The sequence below is a fragment of the Triticum dicoccoides genome, chromosome 1B, assembly GCF_002162155.2.
Source record: "Triticum dicoccoides isolate Atlit2015 ecotype Zavitan chromosome 1B, WEW_v2.0, whole genome shotgun sequence".
Classification (NCBI taxonomy): Eukaryota; Viridiplantae; Streptophyta; class Magnoliopsida; order Poales; family Poaceae; genus Triticum; species Triticum dicoccoides.
The window spans coordinates 599,822,839-599,840,492 of record NC_041381.1 but is presented as its reverse complement, the minus strand read 5'-3'; the positions used below and the strand labels follow the sequence as shown (position 1 = coordinate 599,840,492).

Sequence of the window (17,654 nt, the reverse complement as noted above, 5' to 3'; positions counted from 1 at the left end):
AAAAGACTGTTAATAGATCTAGAAAGAATTGGTCCAAGAAACTTGATGATGCGTTATGGGCCTACAGAACTACATATCAAAATCCTATGGGTATGTCTCCGTATAAAATGGTTTACGGAAAGGCATGTCACTTACCTCTCGAACTAGAACATAAGGCATATTGGGCTATTAAAGAGCTCAATTATGATTTCAAACTTGCTGGTGAGAAGAGGCTATTTGAAATTAGCTCACTTGATGAATGGAGAACCCAGGCCTATGAGAATGCCAAAGTTTTTAAAGAAAAAGTTAAAATATAGCATGACAAAAGGACAAAAAGCATGAGTTTAATGTAAGTGATTATGTTTTGCTATACAACTATCGTTTAAGACTTTTTGCAGGAAAACTTCTCTCTAAATGGGAAGGTCCTTACGTTATCGAGGAGGTCTATCGTTCCAGTGCCATCAAAATCAACAACCTTGAAGGCACAAATCCGAAGGTGGTGAACGGTCAAAGAATCAAACATTATATTCAGGTCATCCCATAAATGTTGAAACCAATGTTATTGACACCGTAACCTCGGAGGAGTACATAAGGGACACTTTCCAGAATGTTTCCAACTCCAAAAAAGGAATAGGTATGTGGTACAGTAAGTAAACCGACTCCAAAACTGCTCAAATAGCAATTTTTCTCTGTTTTGGAATATTTAAAAATTTAGGAAAACAAGAAGTAGTCTGAAGGATACACGAGGCATCCACGAGGTCGGAGGCCACACCCTACCCCCCTGGGCGCGCCCCCTGCCTCGTGGACACCTCGTGTGCCCTCCGGATTCCGTTTTCTTGCACAATACTTCTTTTGGTCGGTAAAAATTCATTATATAATCTCCCGAAGGTTTTCACCACCGTACCATGACAAAATCCTCTTCTTTTGTTTTGAGTTGTTTTTCTAACAGATCTAGATCACCATGACGTCTTCAAGCGCCTCCAAGGATAAGTTTTTCGAGAAGGTCATCAACCCTTACCTCGCGGAGGTGCTGCAACACCCTCAAACCATTGAGATGTGTGAGGGGGTGCTGCACATCCGCGATGTTGAGGGGCCAAGGACGACCAGAAGCGTGAATACAAGACTCGAAGCAATGGAGCAACAAGTTTTCAAGTGCCAAGGGATGGTGGAACATGGACTCAACGCCAACCATATGATGATCGCATAGTTTACCAACAACCACAAGCTGGTTGCCAAGAACATTGGGGAGACCATCTTCAAGCTTCACAAGAACATCGAGCACCTCCAAGCCCAAATCTATGACCTGCAAAACCAAAACTGTGAGTGTGAATATAGATTCAAGAGGATGAGTTTGGCTGCAGATTTGACGATCCCGGAGACTCGATCATCCTTCTATGATGGTGAGCCTATGCCTTGGAAGACGGACGACAAGCCTACATCATCAACAACTCCATCATCACCACCTCCGAAGAAAGAGACATAAATACATGGGTATGGGCACTCCCCTAGGCAATTGCTAAGCTTGGGGGAGGTGCCCCGGTATCGTATCACCATCACACTTCTATCTTTACTGTTTTTCTTAGTCCCTTTTGGTTATATCTTAACCTAGTAGAATAAAGTTTAGTATGATCTAGTTTGAGTTTGGTTTTGATCTCTATCTATGTAATCAAGTCTGTGAGATATATAATAAAGAGTAGTTTTGAGTCGAGTGCTTTTGCTATCCTGCTATGATCTTGAGGAATAAAAGAAAGAATAAAAAGAAATAAAAAGATCATATTGATCTTATGGAGAGTAATGACTTCACATATAAAGAGTATGATGAATAAAAGTTGTTGAGAGTGGAGAAACATAGTTTTGGTCATGGTTGCAATTAATAGGAAGTAATAAAGAAAGAGAGGTTTTCACATATAAATATACTATCTTGGACATCTTTTATGATTGTGAGCACTCATTAAAATATGACATGCTAAAAATTTGACGTTGGACAAGGAAGACAACATAATGGGTTATGTTTTCGTATATCCAAATAAAGTATATTGTCATGGATCATCCAACATGTTGAGCTTGATTTTCCCCCTCATGCTAGCCAAATTCTTTGCACCAAGTAGAGATACTACTTGTGCTTCCAAATATCCCTAAACCCAATTTTGCCATGAGAGTCCATCATACCTACCTATGGATTGAGTAAGATCCTTCAAGTAAGTTGTCATCGATGCAAGACATAAAAAATGCTCCCTAAATATGTGTGTTCTATTAGTGTGAAGAAAATACGCTTTATACGAGCTTGTGATATGGAACAAATAAAAGCGACAAACTGCATAATAAAGGTCCTTATCACAAGTGGCAATATAAAGTGACGTTCTTTTGCATTAAGATTTTGTGCATCCAAACATAAAAGCGCATGGCAACCTCTGCTTTCCTCTGCGAAGGGCCTATCTTTTACTTTTATCTTCTACCTTCATACAAGAGTCATGGTGATCTTCACCTTTCGTTCCTACACTTTATCCTTTGGCAAGCACTATGTGTTGGAAAGATCCTGATATATATATATATATATATATATATATATATATATATATATATATATATATATATATATATATCCACTTGGATGTAGGTTTTCATAAAGTATTGCTGTTAACATTACCCTTGAGGTAAAAGGTTGGGAGGCGAAATTCTAAGCCCCTATCTTTCACTGTGTCCGATTGAAACTTCATACCCATAAATATCGGGTGAGTGTTAGCAATTGTGAAAGACTAAATGATAGTTGAGTATGTGGACATGCTGAAAAGCTCTTATGTTGACTCTTTTCGATGTTATGATTAAGTGCAATTGCTTCAATGACCGGGATCATAGTTTGCTAGTTTTCAATGAAGTTTCTAATTCATACATTACATTGTGAATAGATTGTTACTTTAGCATAAGAAATCATATGCCAATATATATGTTGTTGTTCTAAGAATGATCATGATGCCCTCATGTCTGTATTTTATTTTATCGACACCTCTATCTGTAAACATGTGGACATATTTTTCGATATTGGCTTTCGCTTGAGGACAAGTGAGGTATAAGCTTGGGGGAGTTGATACGTCCATTTTGCATCATTCTTCTATATCAATATTTATTGCATTATGGGTTGTTACTACATATTATGTCACAATACTTATGACTTTTCTCTCTTATTTTATAAGGTTTACACGAAGAGGGAGAATACCGACAGCTGGAATTCTAGGCTGGAAAATGAGAAAATATTTGAGACCTATTCTACACAACTCCAAAAGTCTTGAAACTCCACGAAAGTCAGTTTTGGAATATATTAAAAGTATTGGGTGAAGAAAGCACCATAGGGGGGCCACCCACCAGCCATGAGGTTGGAGGGCGCGCCCTACCCCTGTGGGCGCACCCCCTGCCTCATGGGCCACATGGAAGGCCCCCGATGCCCATCTTATGCTATATGGTGTCTTTTGCCCTGGAAAAAAATCATAAGGAAGCTTTCAGGACAAAGCGTCATCGTCTCGAGACGGAACCTGGGCAGGACGAACCTGGGCAGGACCAATCTAGGGCTCCAGCGGAGTTGTTCTGCTGGAGAAACATCCCTCTGGGAGGGGGAAATCATCGCCATCATCATCACCATCGATCCTCTCATCAAGAGGGGGTCAATCTCCATCAACATCTTCACCAGCACCATCTCCTCCCAAACCCTAGTTCATCTTTTGTATCCGATCTTTGTCTCAAAACCTCAGATTGGTACATGTGGGTTGCTAGTAGTGTTGATTACTCCTTGTAGTTGATGCTAGTTGGTTTATTCGGTGGAAGATCACATGTTCATATCCTTAATGCTATTCACTGCCCCTCTGATTATGAACATGAATATGATTTGTGGGTAGTTACGTTTGTTCCTGAGGACATGGGAGAAGTCTTGTTATAAGTAGTCATGTGAATTTGGTATTTGTTCGATATTTTGATGAGATGTATGTTGTCTTTCCTCTAGTGGTGTTATGTGAAGGTCGACTACATGACACTTCATCATGATTTGGGCCTAGGGGAAGACATTGGGAAGTAATAAGTAGATGATGGGTTGCTAGAGTGACAGAAGCTTAAACCCTAGTTTATGCGTTGCTTCATAAGGGGCTGATTTGGATCCATATGTTACATGCTATGGTTAGCTTTACCTTAATTCTTCTTTCGTAGTTGCGGATGGTTGCGAGAGGGTTTAATCATAAGTGGGATGCTTGTCTAAGGAAGGGCAGTACCCAAGCAACGGTCCACCCACATATCAAATTATCAAAGTAGCGAACGCAAATCATATTGATGAGCACATGGGTACATCATACATAACATTTCAGAAAAGTGCACAATTTAGTTGGAAAGAATTACTAAGCCGAACCAAGCAAACACATGGCTAGGTGAACACTAACTTAAGTTCATACCACAATCTTGAACACATGTCTGCACTTTCATCCCCATTGTTGTTGGTTGAATTTAGGTATCACATGGAAGAAATCAAACAACCTATGAGCTCTTAAAGCAACTGGTCTGGAGGAACGACTTTAAAGAAAACAAGTTTCAAGTGAAGTTGATACTGTCAGTTTTTACCTCTGATATTTCATGGTGGCACACCCATGTGATGGAGATACGGGGCCATAGGGGTACATCAACAGAAGCTACATCAAATTATCTTTCCAATGCAAAAAATCTCACATCATTTGGAGTTGTGAGTCAAAAATACTAGTCATTCTCGTGGAAGGTGTCCAGGCTGTCAAGACTTCACGAATTTCCGAGGAGCTCTCCAACAACTCCCAAAGTTGACTGCTTATTCACCCAAGGAAGCCATGCAAACCTGCTTACTTTTGAAACCATTTTCACACCTCGCTAAGGGGGGTTATCCCTACTATAAAACCCCATCTTCCCCATCCTCTAGAAGACCTTTTGTCAAACCATTCAGCTACAAGCTTATGCAGTAAGACTGCTAGAGAGGTCCGAGAGATCTTGCTAACTTTGCTCTTGTGAGTTCATTCGGATTCGCGAGAAGGAGCCTCTGGTTCCCCCTAGTTTGTGTTCTTCGGTTTCGGCCGTTTTGTGTGTGGATTAGTCCCGGTTGTGGTTCTGCGATTGTTCGGACAGCGGGTTGGAGTTCTTGTAGCTTCAGTCAGCCATCCCCAACGTATGGGTTGCATCCAACCTTGGCAGGTATAAAGCTAGTTATCCCGGCTGCTTGTAGCTAGTTATTCCTCCCAATTCGATCCTACGACGTGAAGATCGGGCCACCCTTGGGTGTGAACTCGTTCATCGGGTTCCCACCTATCATCTAGCATCAAAGCCTTCGTTGATACGGTAAGATCTGTTATCCAAGTTTATCTTGCTATCATCCCTTTAGATCGAATGTTTTTCATGCTATATTTTCTGTCCTAGAAGTCCAAAGCCCCACCAAAAAAAATCCAAGCCTTATTGGTGCTGAGATCTTGTTGTTGCATACCTTGCATGTTCTTCATCTTTTAGATCTGCACCAAGTTCATCTTCATAATTTCTTTCAGATTTGGTTGTTGTGCTTTGGTAAAAGGGAGAAAAAAAGTGGCAAAAAAATCAAAGAGAGAAGGAAAAGAGTGGCAGAAAAAAAAAGAGTCAAGAGAGAAAAAAAGTGTTGTGTAATATCGAAAAGTTTCAGCTTGATAGAAAAATTTCAGAAGCTTGTGTGTTGTGTTTTTCAATCTTGGTGCAAAGGTATAGCAGATCCATCCACATATTTTTCTTGGTTTGCGTCAACTTGATTTCAGCACAAGCCCCTTTTTTTTACCCCACCGAGCTCCACCAAAAATCGAAGCTAGTTCTTTGATCCCTATCTTTCAATCGCTTTAACACATCCGGGAGAAGCACAATCTGATGTGAACTCATAAGAACTTTGGTGAGTAAGAGGTGAGGTTGTGTGATTCCAGAAAATTATCCTATTCCACTTTAGCCCTACTAACATGGTAGGATCTACACCAAGTGTGCGTCGAAAGAATCATGGATAAGAAAATTATTTGGCCACCCACACTAATGTGAAGCAACTCGCGAACAATATACTCCGAGCCATGGAGAGGATGCTTCACGAGTGTCCTACAACATGTGGTGATGGGGTTCGACATCGACAATACCCTGTTGCTCATGAAGTGCAACAAAGAAGACATGCTCAAGAGTATGATGTTTCTGCTCGTGGACGTGTCACTAGTACTGATGAAGTGCAACAAAGAAGACATGCTCGAGGGCTTGACGTTGCTCCTTGTGGGTGTGTCACTTCTCCTCAAGAAGTGCAGCAAGGAGGACATGCTCGAGGGCATGGTGTTTCTTCTCATGGGCGTGGCAATGCTGCTCCTGAAGTGCAACAAGGATGTCATGCTCGAGGGAGAAGTTGTGGCACCCATCGTCACAACAACAAACCACCACAAAGCATGTGTGTAGTTGATGGAGCGGCTCCGGTGATTCATAGCCCATGTTCACCTAAGAGACTCACTCCTAATGTTGGCATCTCGATCACCACTACTGTCCCAACATTCAAGAAACATGTCCCACAATTACATGTGAGGAAGAGAGTCCACAATCCAAAATCCCACAACATAAGAGTGATAAGAAAAACAAGCTGAGTGACTCCACCAAAAGTGAGGAAGAGTGTCCACTTTCAGAAACCCCACAACTTGAGAGTGAAAAGAAAAATGAGTTGAGTGACTCCACCAAATGTGAGGAAGAGTGTCCACTTTCCACAATTCCATATATTGAGAGTGAGAAAAGTGAGGTGAGTCAGTCCACAAAATGCGAGGATCAGGTTGTTCATCATGAGATTAGAGTAATGAAAGATCTCCACCTAGATATACCACACATTGAGGGAGAGAAGATTAATGAGTTGTGTGAGTCCACAAAATGTGAGATTGAGATCATTCCACACCTCATTAGAGAGATAAGCGATCCACAACCCAATATACCACACAATAAGAGTGAGAAGATAAGAGCGTTATGTGAGTCCGCTAAATGTGAGGTTGAGATTTTTTTAACAAGAGAATAGCGAGATGAGTGATCCACCACCATGGGAAATTATTAGTCCACCAAATGAAAAGAGAGAGGAACATTCAATAACTAACATTTCACAAAATTCTGTTTCTTTGCAATATGTGCAGGTGCAAAATGCATACCTATCAGCTCTCTTGCAACGATGGGAAATTGAGATCCAAGAACAAATATGGAGGACATGGAGTACCACTACACAAGGTGCATGTGTGAATATTGATTTTCGGAAAGGCATTCAGGTACTCGATGAGGTAAAACAAAAATGATCTTCCATTTTGATGAAACCAGAGGTATGCACGTATGAGTTTTTGAAGCAACGGCATGATAAGATTAGAGAAAAATTGTTTGGTACATCATACATCCAGCAATATGATTTTGCTAATCTTGAAGGGGCTATAAAAGATCCAATAAAACTTAAGGTTTCACATGATTATTCATCATTTTCTTTTCCTAGTTATTTTGTATTGTCCTCGTGCTATAATTTTGCATACCAAATAAAGTTGAGGACAACTTTTCTCCTAGAGAGGGAGGCTGATAAGAACCTGATGATGATGGGTTACAAATTTGTGCTCCATGGAAATATTTGCTGGAAGGAACTCCTAAGTCAAACAAAACATCATGTTTGCATTGTCCATAAGATAGCAAAGTTGAAAACTAAAATACTCTATATCATGAAACCTTTGCATTATGATTTGGTATTGCCCTGCTTTCTTTTGTGTTATGACCAAGTAGAGTCGAGGATGACTCCTTTTCAAGAAAGGGGGGATGATGAGGACATCTCGGTCATTGAAATAAGACCAATCATCCTTGTACAAACTCCAAGTTGTGACAAACAAGTACATGATCAAATGCCACACAATTCAAAGGTGAAAGCTACAAATGAGAATTGCATCATTTCTTTGCATGGATATTATATACTTCCCTTCTACTTATCCTTTGCAGATCAAAGAGAGTCGAGTACGACTCTTGATTAAGGGAGGGAGGATGATGAGCACATGGGTACATCATACATGACATTTCAAAAAAGTTCACAATTTAGTTGGAAAGAATTACTAAGCCGAATCAAGCAAACACATGGCCGGGTGAACGCTAACTTAAGTTCATACCACAATCTTGAATACATGGCTCCACTTTCATCCCCATTGTTGTTGGTTGAATTTAGGTATCACATGTAATAAATCCAACAACCTATGAGCTCTTAAAGCAACCAGTCTGGAGGAACGAGTTTGAAGAAAACAAGTTTCAAGTGAAGCTGATGCTGTCAGTTTTTACCTCTGATGTTTCGTGGTGGCACACCCATGTGATGGAGAGACGGGGCCACAGGGGTACATCAACAAAAGCTACACCAAATTATCTTTCCAATGCAAAAAATCTCACATCATTTGGAGTTGTGAGTCAAAAATACTAGTCATTCTCGTAGAAGGTGTCCAGGCTGTCAAGACTTCGCGAATTTCCGAGGAGCTCTCCAACAACTCCCAAAGTTGACTGCTTATTCACCCAAGGAAGCCATGCAAACCTGCTTACTTTTGAAAAAAAAATTCACACCTCGCTAAGGGGGGTTGTCCCTGCTATAAAACCCCATCTTCCCCATCCTCTAGAAAACCTTTTGTCAAACCATTCAGCTACAAGCTTATGCAGCAAGACTGCTAGAGAGATTCGAGAGATCTTGCTACCTTTGCTCTTGTGACTTCATTCGGATTCGCGAGAAGGAGCCTCTGGTCCCCCCTAGTTCGTGCTCTACGGTTCCGGGCGTTTTGTGTGGATTAGTCCCGGTTTGTGGTTCTCCGATTGTTCGGACAACGGGTTGGAGTTCTTGTAGCTTCAATCAGCCATCCCCAACGTATGAGTTGCATCCAAACATGGAAGGTATAAAGCTAGTTATCCTGGCTGCTTGTAGCTAGTTATCCCTCCCAATTCGATCCTATGACGTGAAGATCGGGCTATCCTCGAGCGTGAACTCGTTCATTGGGTTCCCACCTATCACATATGAGCATGATAAAAACTAGCTTGACAGTAATTTCCATGTGTCCTCGGAAGCGCTTTGCTTTATATAAGATTTTGTTCAGGCTTGTCCTTTGCTACAAAAAGGATTGGGCCACCTTGCTGCACCTTGCTACTTTTGTTACTTGTCACCTGTTACGAATTACCTTATCACAAAACTATCTGTTACCCATAATTTCAGTGCTTGCAGAGAATACCTTACTGAAAACCGATTGTCATTTCCTTCTGCTCCTCGTTGGGTTCGACACTATTACTTATCGAAAGGGCTACCATAGATCCACTATACTTGTGGGTCATCAGCCGCCGACGAAGGCAGCGAGGGGGGGGTGCGCAGAGGAGAAGGTTGCTGGTGGGGAAACCTAATCGCCCCCCGAGCCGCCACACGAGGACGACGGTGGGGGAGGGGTACAAATGAATTGCTACCGCACATTATTTTGAAATTCCTATGGAATGAGCCATTTCATAGGATTTTAGAGGAAACAACACATGAGGTGTTTTCATCTATTTGTGTCTACAATTCCTGTGTTTTTTTGTACGTGACATCCAAATGACAGTTTTGCAGATTTCCTATGGTTCTAGTCGATATGTGAAATCTTAATTTATGTTTTTTTCTTCTTTTTTAGCACAATACACTAGGTTTTGTGCTTTAAAAAAAGGAAAACCACGGAAGTCTCTTTGAATTCTTGTGTTCCAAACGAGGCCTTATACTTTGTCTGTCGGAAAATATTTGTTGGAGAAATGGATGTATTTAGACATATTTTAGTTATAGATACATCCATTTTTGTTTATTTCTTTCACAAGTATTTTCGGACGGAGGGAATATGAGTTTGAGCTTCACCGGCCCAGGCGAGGCCCCATATTCGGGGCCCGCATTGTATAACTGGACTGCGCTCGCCCACACCACACGCACGCGGCCTGCTCACACCGCACCACACACCACCCCCTTGGTGGGGGCAACTAATTAACGAGCGCTCCTTCGGGAGCCTCGCAACGATCAGCGCCACTTGGCGCGCTCTCAGCCAATCGCCACGTGTCGCGCTTTGGGCGCTCCCTCGGATTTTTTTTTATTTTTTCGCACGCGTTTTCGGCTTTTTCAACGGTTTTTTCAGGTTTTTTTACGTTTTGGTTTTCCACCGGTCTTCCCTAGCTTTTCGATAAAAAAATTGCGCAAAAAAACACATTTTTTCGCAAGAGTAACGGTTTTATTTTTGCGAGAGGCACGTTCGTGCTTTCGCGAGAGGCACGGTTATGCCTCTTGGAAATGAAAAAAACACTTTTTTGTTTTTTTTCTTTCGCAAGAGGCACGGTTTTGCTTCCGCGAGAGGCACGATTGTGCTTTCGCGAGAGTCACGGCCGTGCCTCTTGAAAACGAAAAAAATACACGTTTCTGTTTTCTTTTCTTTCGCGAGAGGCACGGTTTTGCTTCCGCGAGAGCCACGGTTGTGCTTTCGCGAGAGTCACGGCCGTGCTCCTCCTCGGAAACGAAAAAAAAACGCGTTTTCTGTTTTTTTTTGCGAGAGGCACGGTTTTGTTTCCGCGAGAGGCACGGTTGTGATTTCGTCAGAGGCACGGGCGTGCCTCTTTCGAAAAGGGAAAAAACTCGTGCTCCTGGTTCGGTATTTTCGTCCGTTTTTTTTCGTGAAAAGAAAGTTCGTCAAAACCTGTCAACATGGGATCTCGTTTTGAAGATCTCGACGCGAGAAATCCAACGGCGAAAGCGGTTCGAGATTTTGACGCACAGTTTAAGAGATAAAACGTTTTGAATAAACGGATCTACGAGAAAAGGAAAAACTCCCAGGTTGCGACAAGTGGCGCACATGCAGCGCGCCACTTGTCGCAGCGTAGAAAAGTTAGAGTGATCTTCGCAAAGAGTACTCCTTAACTAGTGATTTCGCCCCTTGATGAAGCCACCACTGGCCTCAGGCGTCACATTCTGTGGCCGTCGACGCGGCGGCCACCTCACGCCGTCGGATCAGCTGGGCGCCGTCCGCCGAGCTGCCGAGGTCAGGTCGCGGGTGCCACCAGGCGGCGCAACGTGACACGACCGGAGGGTCCCTGAGGCTGCACAGGTGCCGCACCCACCGGGCTGACGCAGCGGAGGAGCGGCGGCCCCGTCCCCGTCCGCTCAGTCCTGCACCTAGGGCTAGCGGGAGCTCCCGTAAGAGCATCTCCAATAGCTTGTCTATATGGATGTCTATACTCGTTTTCCACGACGTGAGCCCAAAACAGGCGTCCAACAGCTTGTCTATATGGTCGTCCAAATATACACATCCTCTAAATCGATCTCGACAATGTCCACGCCTGGACAATGTGAAGGCGTTGTCTAAACTCAGCTGTAGTCATGATTTCTTCCTCTCGCTAGCAACGGCCCACCTGTCATGGTCCCTATATATAGACGTCCGGATGCAAAACTGGATGTGTATATAAGGGAATATTTTTAGACCATCGTCTATATGAATATATAGACATCCAAATATACACATGCTATTGGAGATGCTCTAAGCCCTGATTCCGTCGGCGGCGCACCTTGGTCATACTGTCCTACTGAATATGGTTTCTGAGTTCACCCCGTATACATCGCGTTTTAGGCCAAATTGTTTGATCATCTCTTGGGTTAATTCCCGTACTTCAAAGCGAAAAAATGAGCACGCGATGTGCATTTCGTCCTAGATATAAGAAGTTACTTAAACTGGATACATCAGTCTACATCTTTTTTTGCCGAATCAGACACCCGAGTCGCTGTCCTCTATTTGGCCGTACGAAATTTGCGAAACCGACACCGAATCGGAGCCGAATTCCAACACTCCTGTCCATCTCCGAGAGTAGCGCCTACTGCTACGGCCACTAATTTACAAATGGCTGGCTGTCCACTTGACCGGCCATCTTGGCTCCTTCTATGAATATATGATGCATGTGCGTATTCTAGAAAAAGAAACAAGTAGACAGGGTGGTGCCACAGCTACATTGCAAAGTGTTCTACATCAATCTAACTCATTGCCCCCCTGAGAATATTGTTTTCTGCCAAGCGCTTAAAATGTTTTATTCAGCTATAGATCTTTACAATGGGAAAAATGCACAGCCATTCATGTGAGGCGTGGATAATAAAAAATCTGAGAGTAGGACCTGTATGTAAATCTGAAAGAAGCGTGTCTGAAGTGAAACATTTGAAAATGGAGTGGAGCTAAACATGAAAATATCTGGCCTACTCAAACTTTCCAAACTTTGGGTAGGGTTATGTTTCAAAATATTTACATCAAATATCAGCTTTTTCTTGATCTGGAGGGAGTATCTTATCGCTCTAATCTTGCCATTTAAACATGTTACGCTCCATCTATTAGCATGCTAATATGAACAATATAGCTGTGATTTGACACAAGCAGGTAGACATTACTATGGAAGAACTGTTTTGGCTGATCCACTGTGAGGTTGCATGTATGTTAGCATAATCTAGCTGTTTTCTAAGCGTGCTAGTGTGCAAGCCTAGTTTTCGTGCCATGGCAGGCTTTTTCGGCCCGTTTTCGTTGCCATGGCAGCAGTTCTCCCATTAATGTTTTCTTTCCAGCAAATTTGTTGGAGGAGGCACAGGACCGAGGAGCTGGATTATTATTTTGGTCATGGAGATGGAACCAATGTGAGGAGAATTCTTTGAGATCACATGGTCCGAGAGGTCACTCTGGCTGATTCTTTGCTTGGGCATTCGTACTTCACTCTGCGTTGAACAGAGCTTACCCTGCATTTGGAGATATTTCAACGATGTCACTTTCATTTCTCCCTCAACATTGCATATGTTCATTTGTTATGAAGATCACTTTCTCCATCTGGTCTATTCTTCAGGTCTTCCAAGGGCTGCCAATCTCTAATCCATGGCGAGAATGCTGCCACGAACCTACACTCCCGCACAGTCAGTGGTCAGACTCAGACCGCATGGATTTCCTGCTCCTTGGTATGTGGCTTTTTATGAACAAAGCCCCTTCGGTTGCCTTGGGTCACATGATTTCCAGCAGTTGTCCGGTCATTATCGTTCTGGGCCATTATGTGTTCAATGAGGAAAGGGACTGTTGTTGTCTGCGCCTTGGAATCTTGCTATTCCTCAGCTGTACTCTACACTCATTTCTTTTTGGTTTTTGTGGGGGGTATTCTACACTCGTTAATGCATGAAAGGTTGGTGTTCTTTCACCATCCACTCGAGCTCTCCAAAGAAACCCCACTACAATTATGGCTTGGCGCATTCAGCAAATTAGTTATGCCATCTTGTTTTTTGATGGCACCCATGTTGTCATACTTGCAAACAAAATCCAGATAAGCCGCTACGTTGATTCAATGTACGTCTGTTAGGTTTTCATAAAGTATGCCCGTTTAATATATTTTTTATTTGTTTTCAGTAAATACTAAGCTCCTTGCTGTAGAAAAATGTAAAATTCCTTTTTGAAAAAAGAAAAATGTAAAACTGGCCTGTCGGTCTTGTAGAGCTTTTGAGCGATGACTTCGAGTTGCTCTCTTGATGATATGAACATTGGGAATCAATAAAAGCTTATCTTTGGAGTTATTTGCGAGGTGTGAGTCCATGTGATCAACAAGTTAGCTCTCGGTAGTACAATACAAATATGTGTAGCAGGTTAGATAGGAGAGAGTATTTTTGCTAGCCACCATTGCTCCGTGATCTGTCCCACTAGTAGCCACAACTGCGATACACAGTGTTCTATATAAATCTAACTCATTGTTCCCCAGAGAATACCAAGTGCTTAAAATGTTTTATTCAAGTATAGATCTTTACAGAAGAATGTTCAACCATTCATTAGGTATGTACAGAAAATATCTTCTGTTGTCTACATAATAAATTAAAGTGTCGGACTGTGTTTAATTATGAAGAGAAGTGCGGCTCAAGTGAAACGTCTGAAATGGAGTTGAGCTAAACTTGAAACTGTCTTTTGTGAACATTTGATTTGAACGAGTTGTACCTGAGTAAATAGGCTTCCATGAATTATTTATAGTGTATTTGTACTGTCTGCAATTGTTGCATAGCGAAGGTCTTCTCTCAAATGGCTTGACACAATCCCAATACCATCCTTGAATAATTGATTACTCAAGGCCATATCATGTACCTTAAACTTGTTGTACTTGTGTATATATAACCGGTATGACTACAATCCACCCATAACCAAAGAAAAACAAGCTCAACAAAAATGCCACCCATCCAAGACAAGCATAGCTCTCAGGAGCTGCTCCAGGCTCAAGTTAGCCTTTGGCACCATGCACTGGGATTCGTCAAGTCCATGGCACTCAAATGTGCAATGGAACTGCAAATCCCTAACACCATCCAACACCATGGTGGGCTTATGAGCCCATAAGAGTTGGCCACAAAGATCGGCCTCCATCCGTCTAAGCTTCCCCGCTTACGGCGACTCATGCGTGTGCTCACCATATCAGGCATGTTTGCTGTTGATGAGGCAGCCTCGCCAGGCAAGGAGATTGTTTACGGGCTTACCTCAACCACACGCCTACTCGTCGGTGATGCACTCATGGTTCCTAGATGAGCATTCCACGTCCCTGTTCTGTCTTTGATTAAATCAAACTTATTTCCTATTCTGTCTTTGATGCTTGATTCAACTGTCATTGCCCCCTTTTTGGGCATGCACTCATGGTTCCTAGATGAGCATTCCAGGTCCCTGTTCAAAAAGGCTCACAGCCTTAACTTTTGGGAGATGGCTGAGCAGGATGATGCTTACAACCAGATACTCAATAATGCAATGGTTTCGGATAGTAACTTTCTCACGGACATCATCTTAAGGGAGTGTGGTGATGTATTTCTTGGCATAAACTCTCTTATTGATGTTGGTGGAGGCCAAGGTGGAGCTGCCAGGGCAATTGCGATTGCGTTCCCGCAAATGAAATGCACCGTGTTGGATCTCCCTCATGTGATTGCAGAAGCTCCTAGTGATGTCCATGTGTCGTTTATTTCTGGCGATATGTTTAAGTACATTCCGCCAGCAAATGCTCTTTTCCTAAAGGTAAACTCTCTAGAAATTTCTTCTCCCCTTGCAATACAACACATCATCATTTGACAATATACTGCCATAACTCCTAAAGTGTGTATTTAGCCGCTTGTGTGAATTACAATAAGTTAACTAAATTTCTTTCAATATATTATAGGGACTAATGGTAACCTTTTTTTGGCTGCTGCTGTGCAACTTAGTGGGTTTTTCATGATTGGGGTGATGAAGACTGTGTCAAATTATTGAAAAATTGCAAGGAAGCAATCCCTCCCAGAGATGCTGGTGGAAAGGTGATAATTGTAGATATGGTGGTTGGATCTGGGCTAAATGAGATTGTAACAAGAGAGACACATGTTTTGTATGACCTATTTATCATGTGCGTTGAGGGGATTGAGCGAGAGGAATTTGAATGGAAAAGGATATTCATGGAAGCTGGGTTCGGTGACTACAAGATTATATCAGTGCTGGGAGTTAGATCTGTTATTGAGCTCTACCCTTGAACACTCCATTAAAAATTACATGGTAATCGGTTTTGTATGTTCATAAACGGGCATGAACAGCATGTGTGCTCTCTTGTTGCCTGCATTGGCCTATTATGGCGAAAAGTCTACTACCTTATTATATTTTTGTGATATGTAACCGCTGTGATCAATGAATTTGTTCAAGTAGTGTTTATGTATAGACTACCATCTGCAGCTGGTCTATATTTTGTTTTGTGAGAATTGAGATAACATATACTGATATTAAGATGCTATATGGCCATGTTTCAGTGCTTACTCTGTTGTTTTTTCAGCGCCAATACCTTTGTGAATCGAGTGTTTAAATTACTTTGTGCTCGTGAGGTCGTTACACACTGCTTGCAGGTGTCAGAGCGTGGTGCTCTATATGATCATCACCATGTTGTGCTCGATCGCTCGATGTGATACTGTAATGCAATTTCTATTGCAGGCTAAAAAAAATTCTACAGCTCCTTGCTTGCATATAATCATTTCAGGTGTATTTTAGCAGTGTCGTATTTTCCTCTGTCTATTTCGCGTCATTTACTTGCAACTTTACAGGTTTTTTATCCAAAAGTTATGCTTGGATCCAGTTTAGTAAGACTGCATCCGCATGCTGCTGTGTTCAAATTGCTCTTGGTGATTCAGTGTGATACAATTCTGAATTTCAGTTCACATGTGACGAATGGACCCATTTTTCAGGTCCTCTCTGCCTTAGGTAAGCCCCTCTTTTGGAAGTTTACACCTAAGACTGTTCATGCAGCAATTGAGAAGCGATCATGGCATCCACATTGTGACATCACTTGAGCACTGGCTGTTTTTTATTCTGTCTATATACTCCCTCCGTCCCAAAATTAGTGACTCAACTTTGTACTAAGTTTACTACAAAGTTAGTACAAACTTGAGTCACTTATTTTGGGATGGAGGGAGTATTTGGCAGTGGCACCTGTCAACCGGACCAATGGAGATAAAGAGAAGTATATATTTGGCCCCAACACTTGCCCCTGGAGATAATTCTGATCTTGAGCTGGATATCATAAGAACCACAGCACTGCAAGTCCTTTGGTAGCTTTGATAGCTTTCAGGTGTTTCACTTCATAAATCTTTTGATGTTACTTAACAAAAAAAATCAGGTAATAGTTTCTTTTCACCGGTTTTATGGATTTGTTTGCTTGTAATCTTTTTGTTAAAAATAAAATAAATGATATACGAAAATTTACTATTCTTGTTTTGTGACATAAAAATATTTTATATGACTGACATGATATCTTTGGTCAAATGCATAAAATATACTATTTAATGAACTATGGAATGCATTTAGAAAGCATTTGTCCAAAGAAGTTTCAAAAGTCACCTAAAGTTCTATTAACATTCATGACCAGTTTTATATTGACGGTGGAATGTTTTCAGAATAAACGTTTCTTTATATGGAACATTTTATCCATCATTTCTTAAAGTTGCAAGGACACTTTTTTGGCATACATAAGTATTTTTATCACGCACATGCATATTTAAATAGACTGTTGAGCATACATTAATAAAATCATGTTCATGCACTTTATCTCTGTAAATTCTGTTATGCAGAGTCAACTTTTTCATTATGCCTGATATAGACATTAAAGTTTCAACTTTTAATAAACATTGCGATAAATTCTATAAAGCAGAAGTGTAGGCCATTCCATGCTTCCACTGTCGCCGCCATCCGCTATTGTGCCGCCGAAGTTCCACTCACAAATGCTATGCCTAGCTTATTGCGAGGCAGAAGCAATGTTCATCTCACTTTTGTGTGTTCTCAAAAGAAAAAAAAATCTCATTTTTGTGTCTTCTTCTTTACCGTTCTTTATCAGTTTTCTTTTGGTTTTTATTTTTTCTCTGCATGCTCGGCTGCTGATTTGAGAGGGGGGAATGGGTAGCGGAGGTTCTTGCGCACCTGCACGTACCCGCGGCTTGGCTAACGGTGGTCGGACGAGGTCGGTGTGGTCATTTCTAGTGGTTGCAGCGGGCGGAGCTCGTCGGAGTTGGCGATTCCGGCGAGACAGGGCCGGTCCAGCAACTCCAACAGCACCAGCGCACACCAGAGGTTCACCAGCGACATGCCGGAGAAGTCAGTTGAGCTCGAGCGGCTCTGGAGAGGGAGGGGCAGAGG

General features: G+C 42.0%; 1 protein-coding gene across 1 annotated transcript; it reads left to right on the top strand.

Annotated features, from left to right (window-relative positions):
- The first annotated feature begins 14,187 nt into the window (after nt 1-14,187).
- On the top strand, nt 14,188-15,686 carry LOC119349002 (5-pentadecatrienyl resorcinol O-methyltransferase-like). Its single transcript, XM_037617015.1, has 2 exons — nt 14,188-15,026; nt 15,212-15,686. The coding sequence occupies exons 1-2, from the start codon at nt 14,613-14,615 to the stop codon at nt 15,509-15,511; spliced, it is 714 nt and encodes a 237-aa protein (XP_037472912.1). The 5' UTR covers nt 14,188-14,612; the 3' UTR covers nt 15,512-15,686.
- Nucleotides 15,687-17,654: the final 1,968 nt, after the last annotated feature.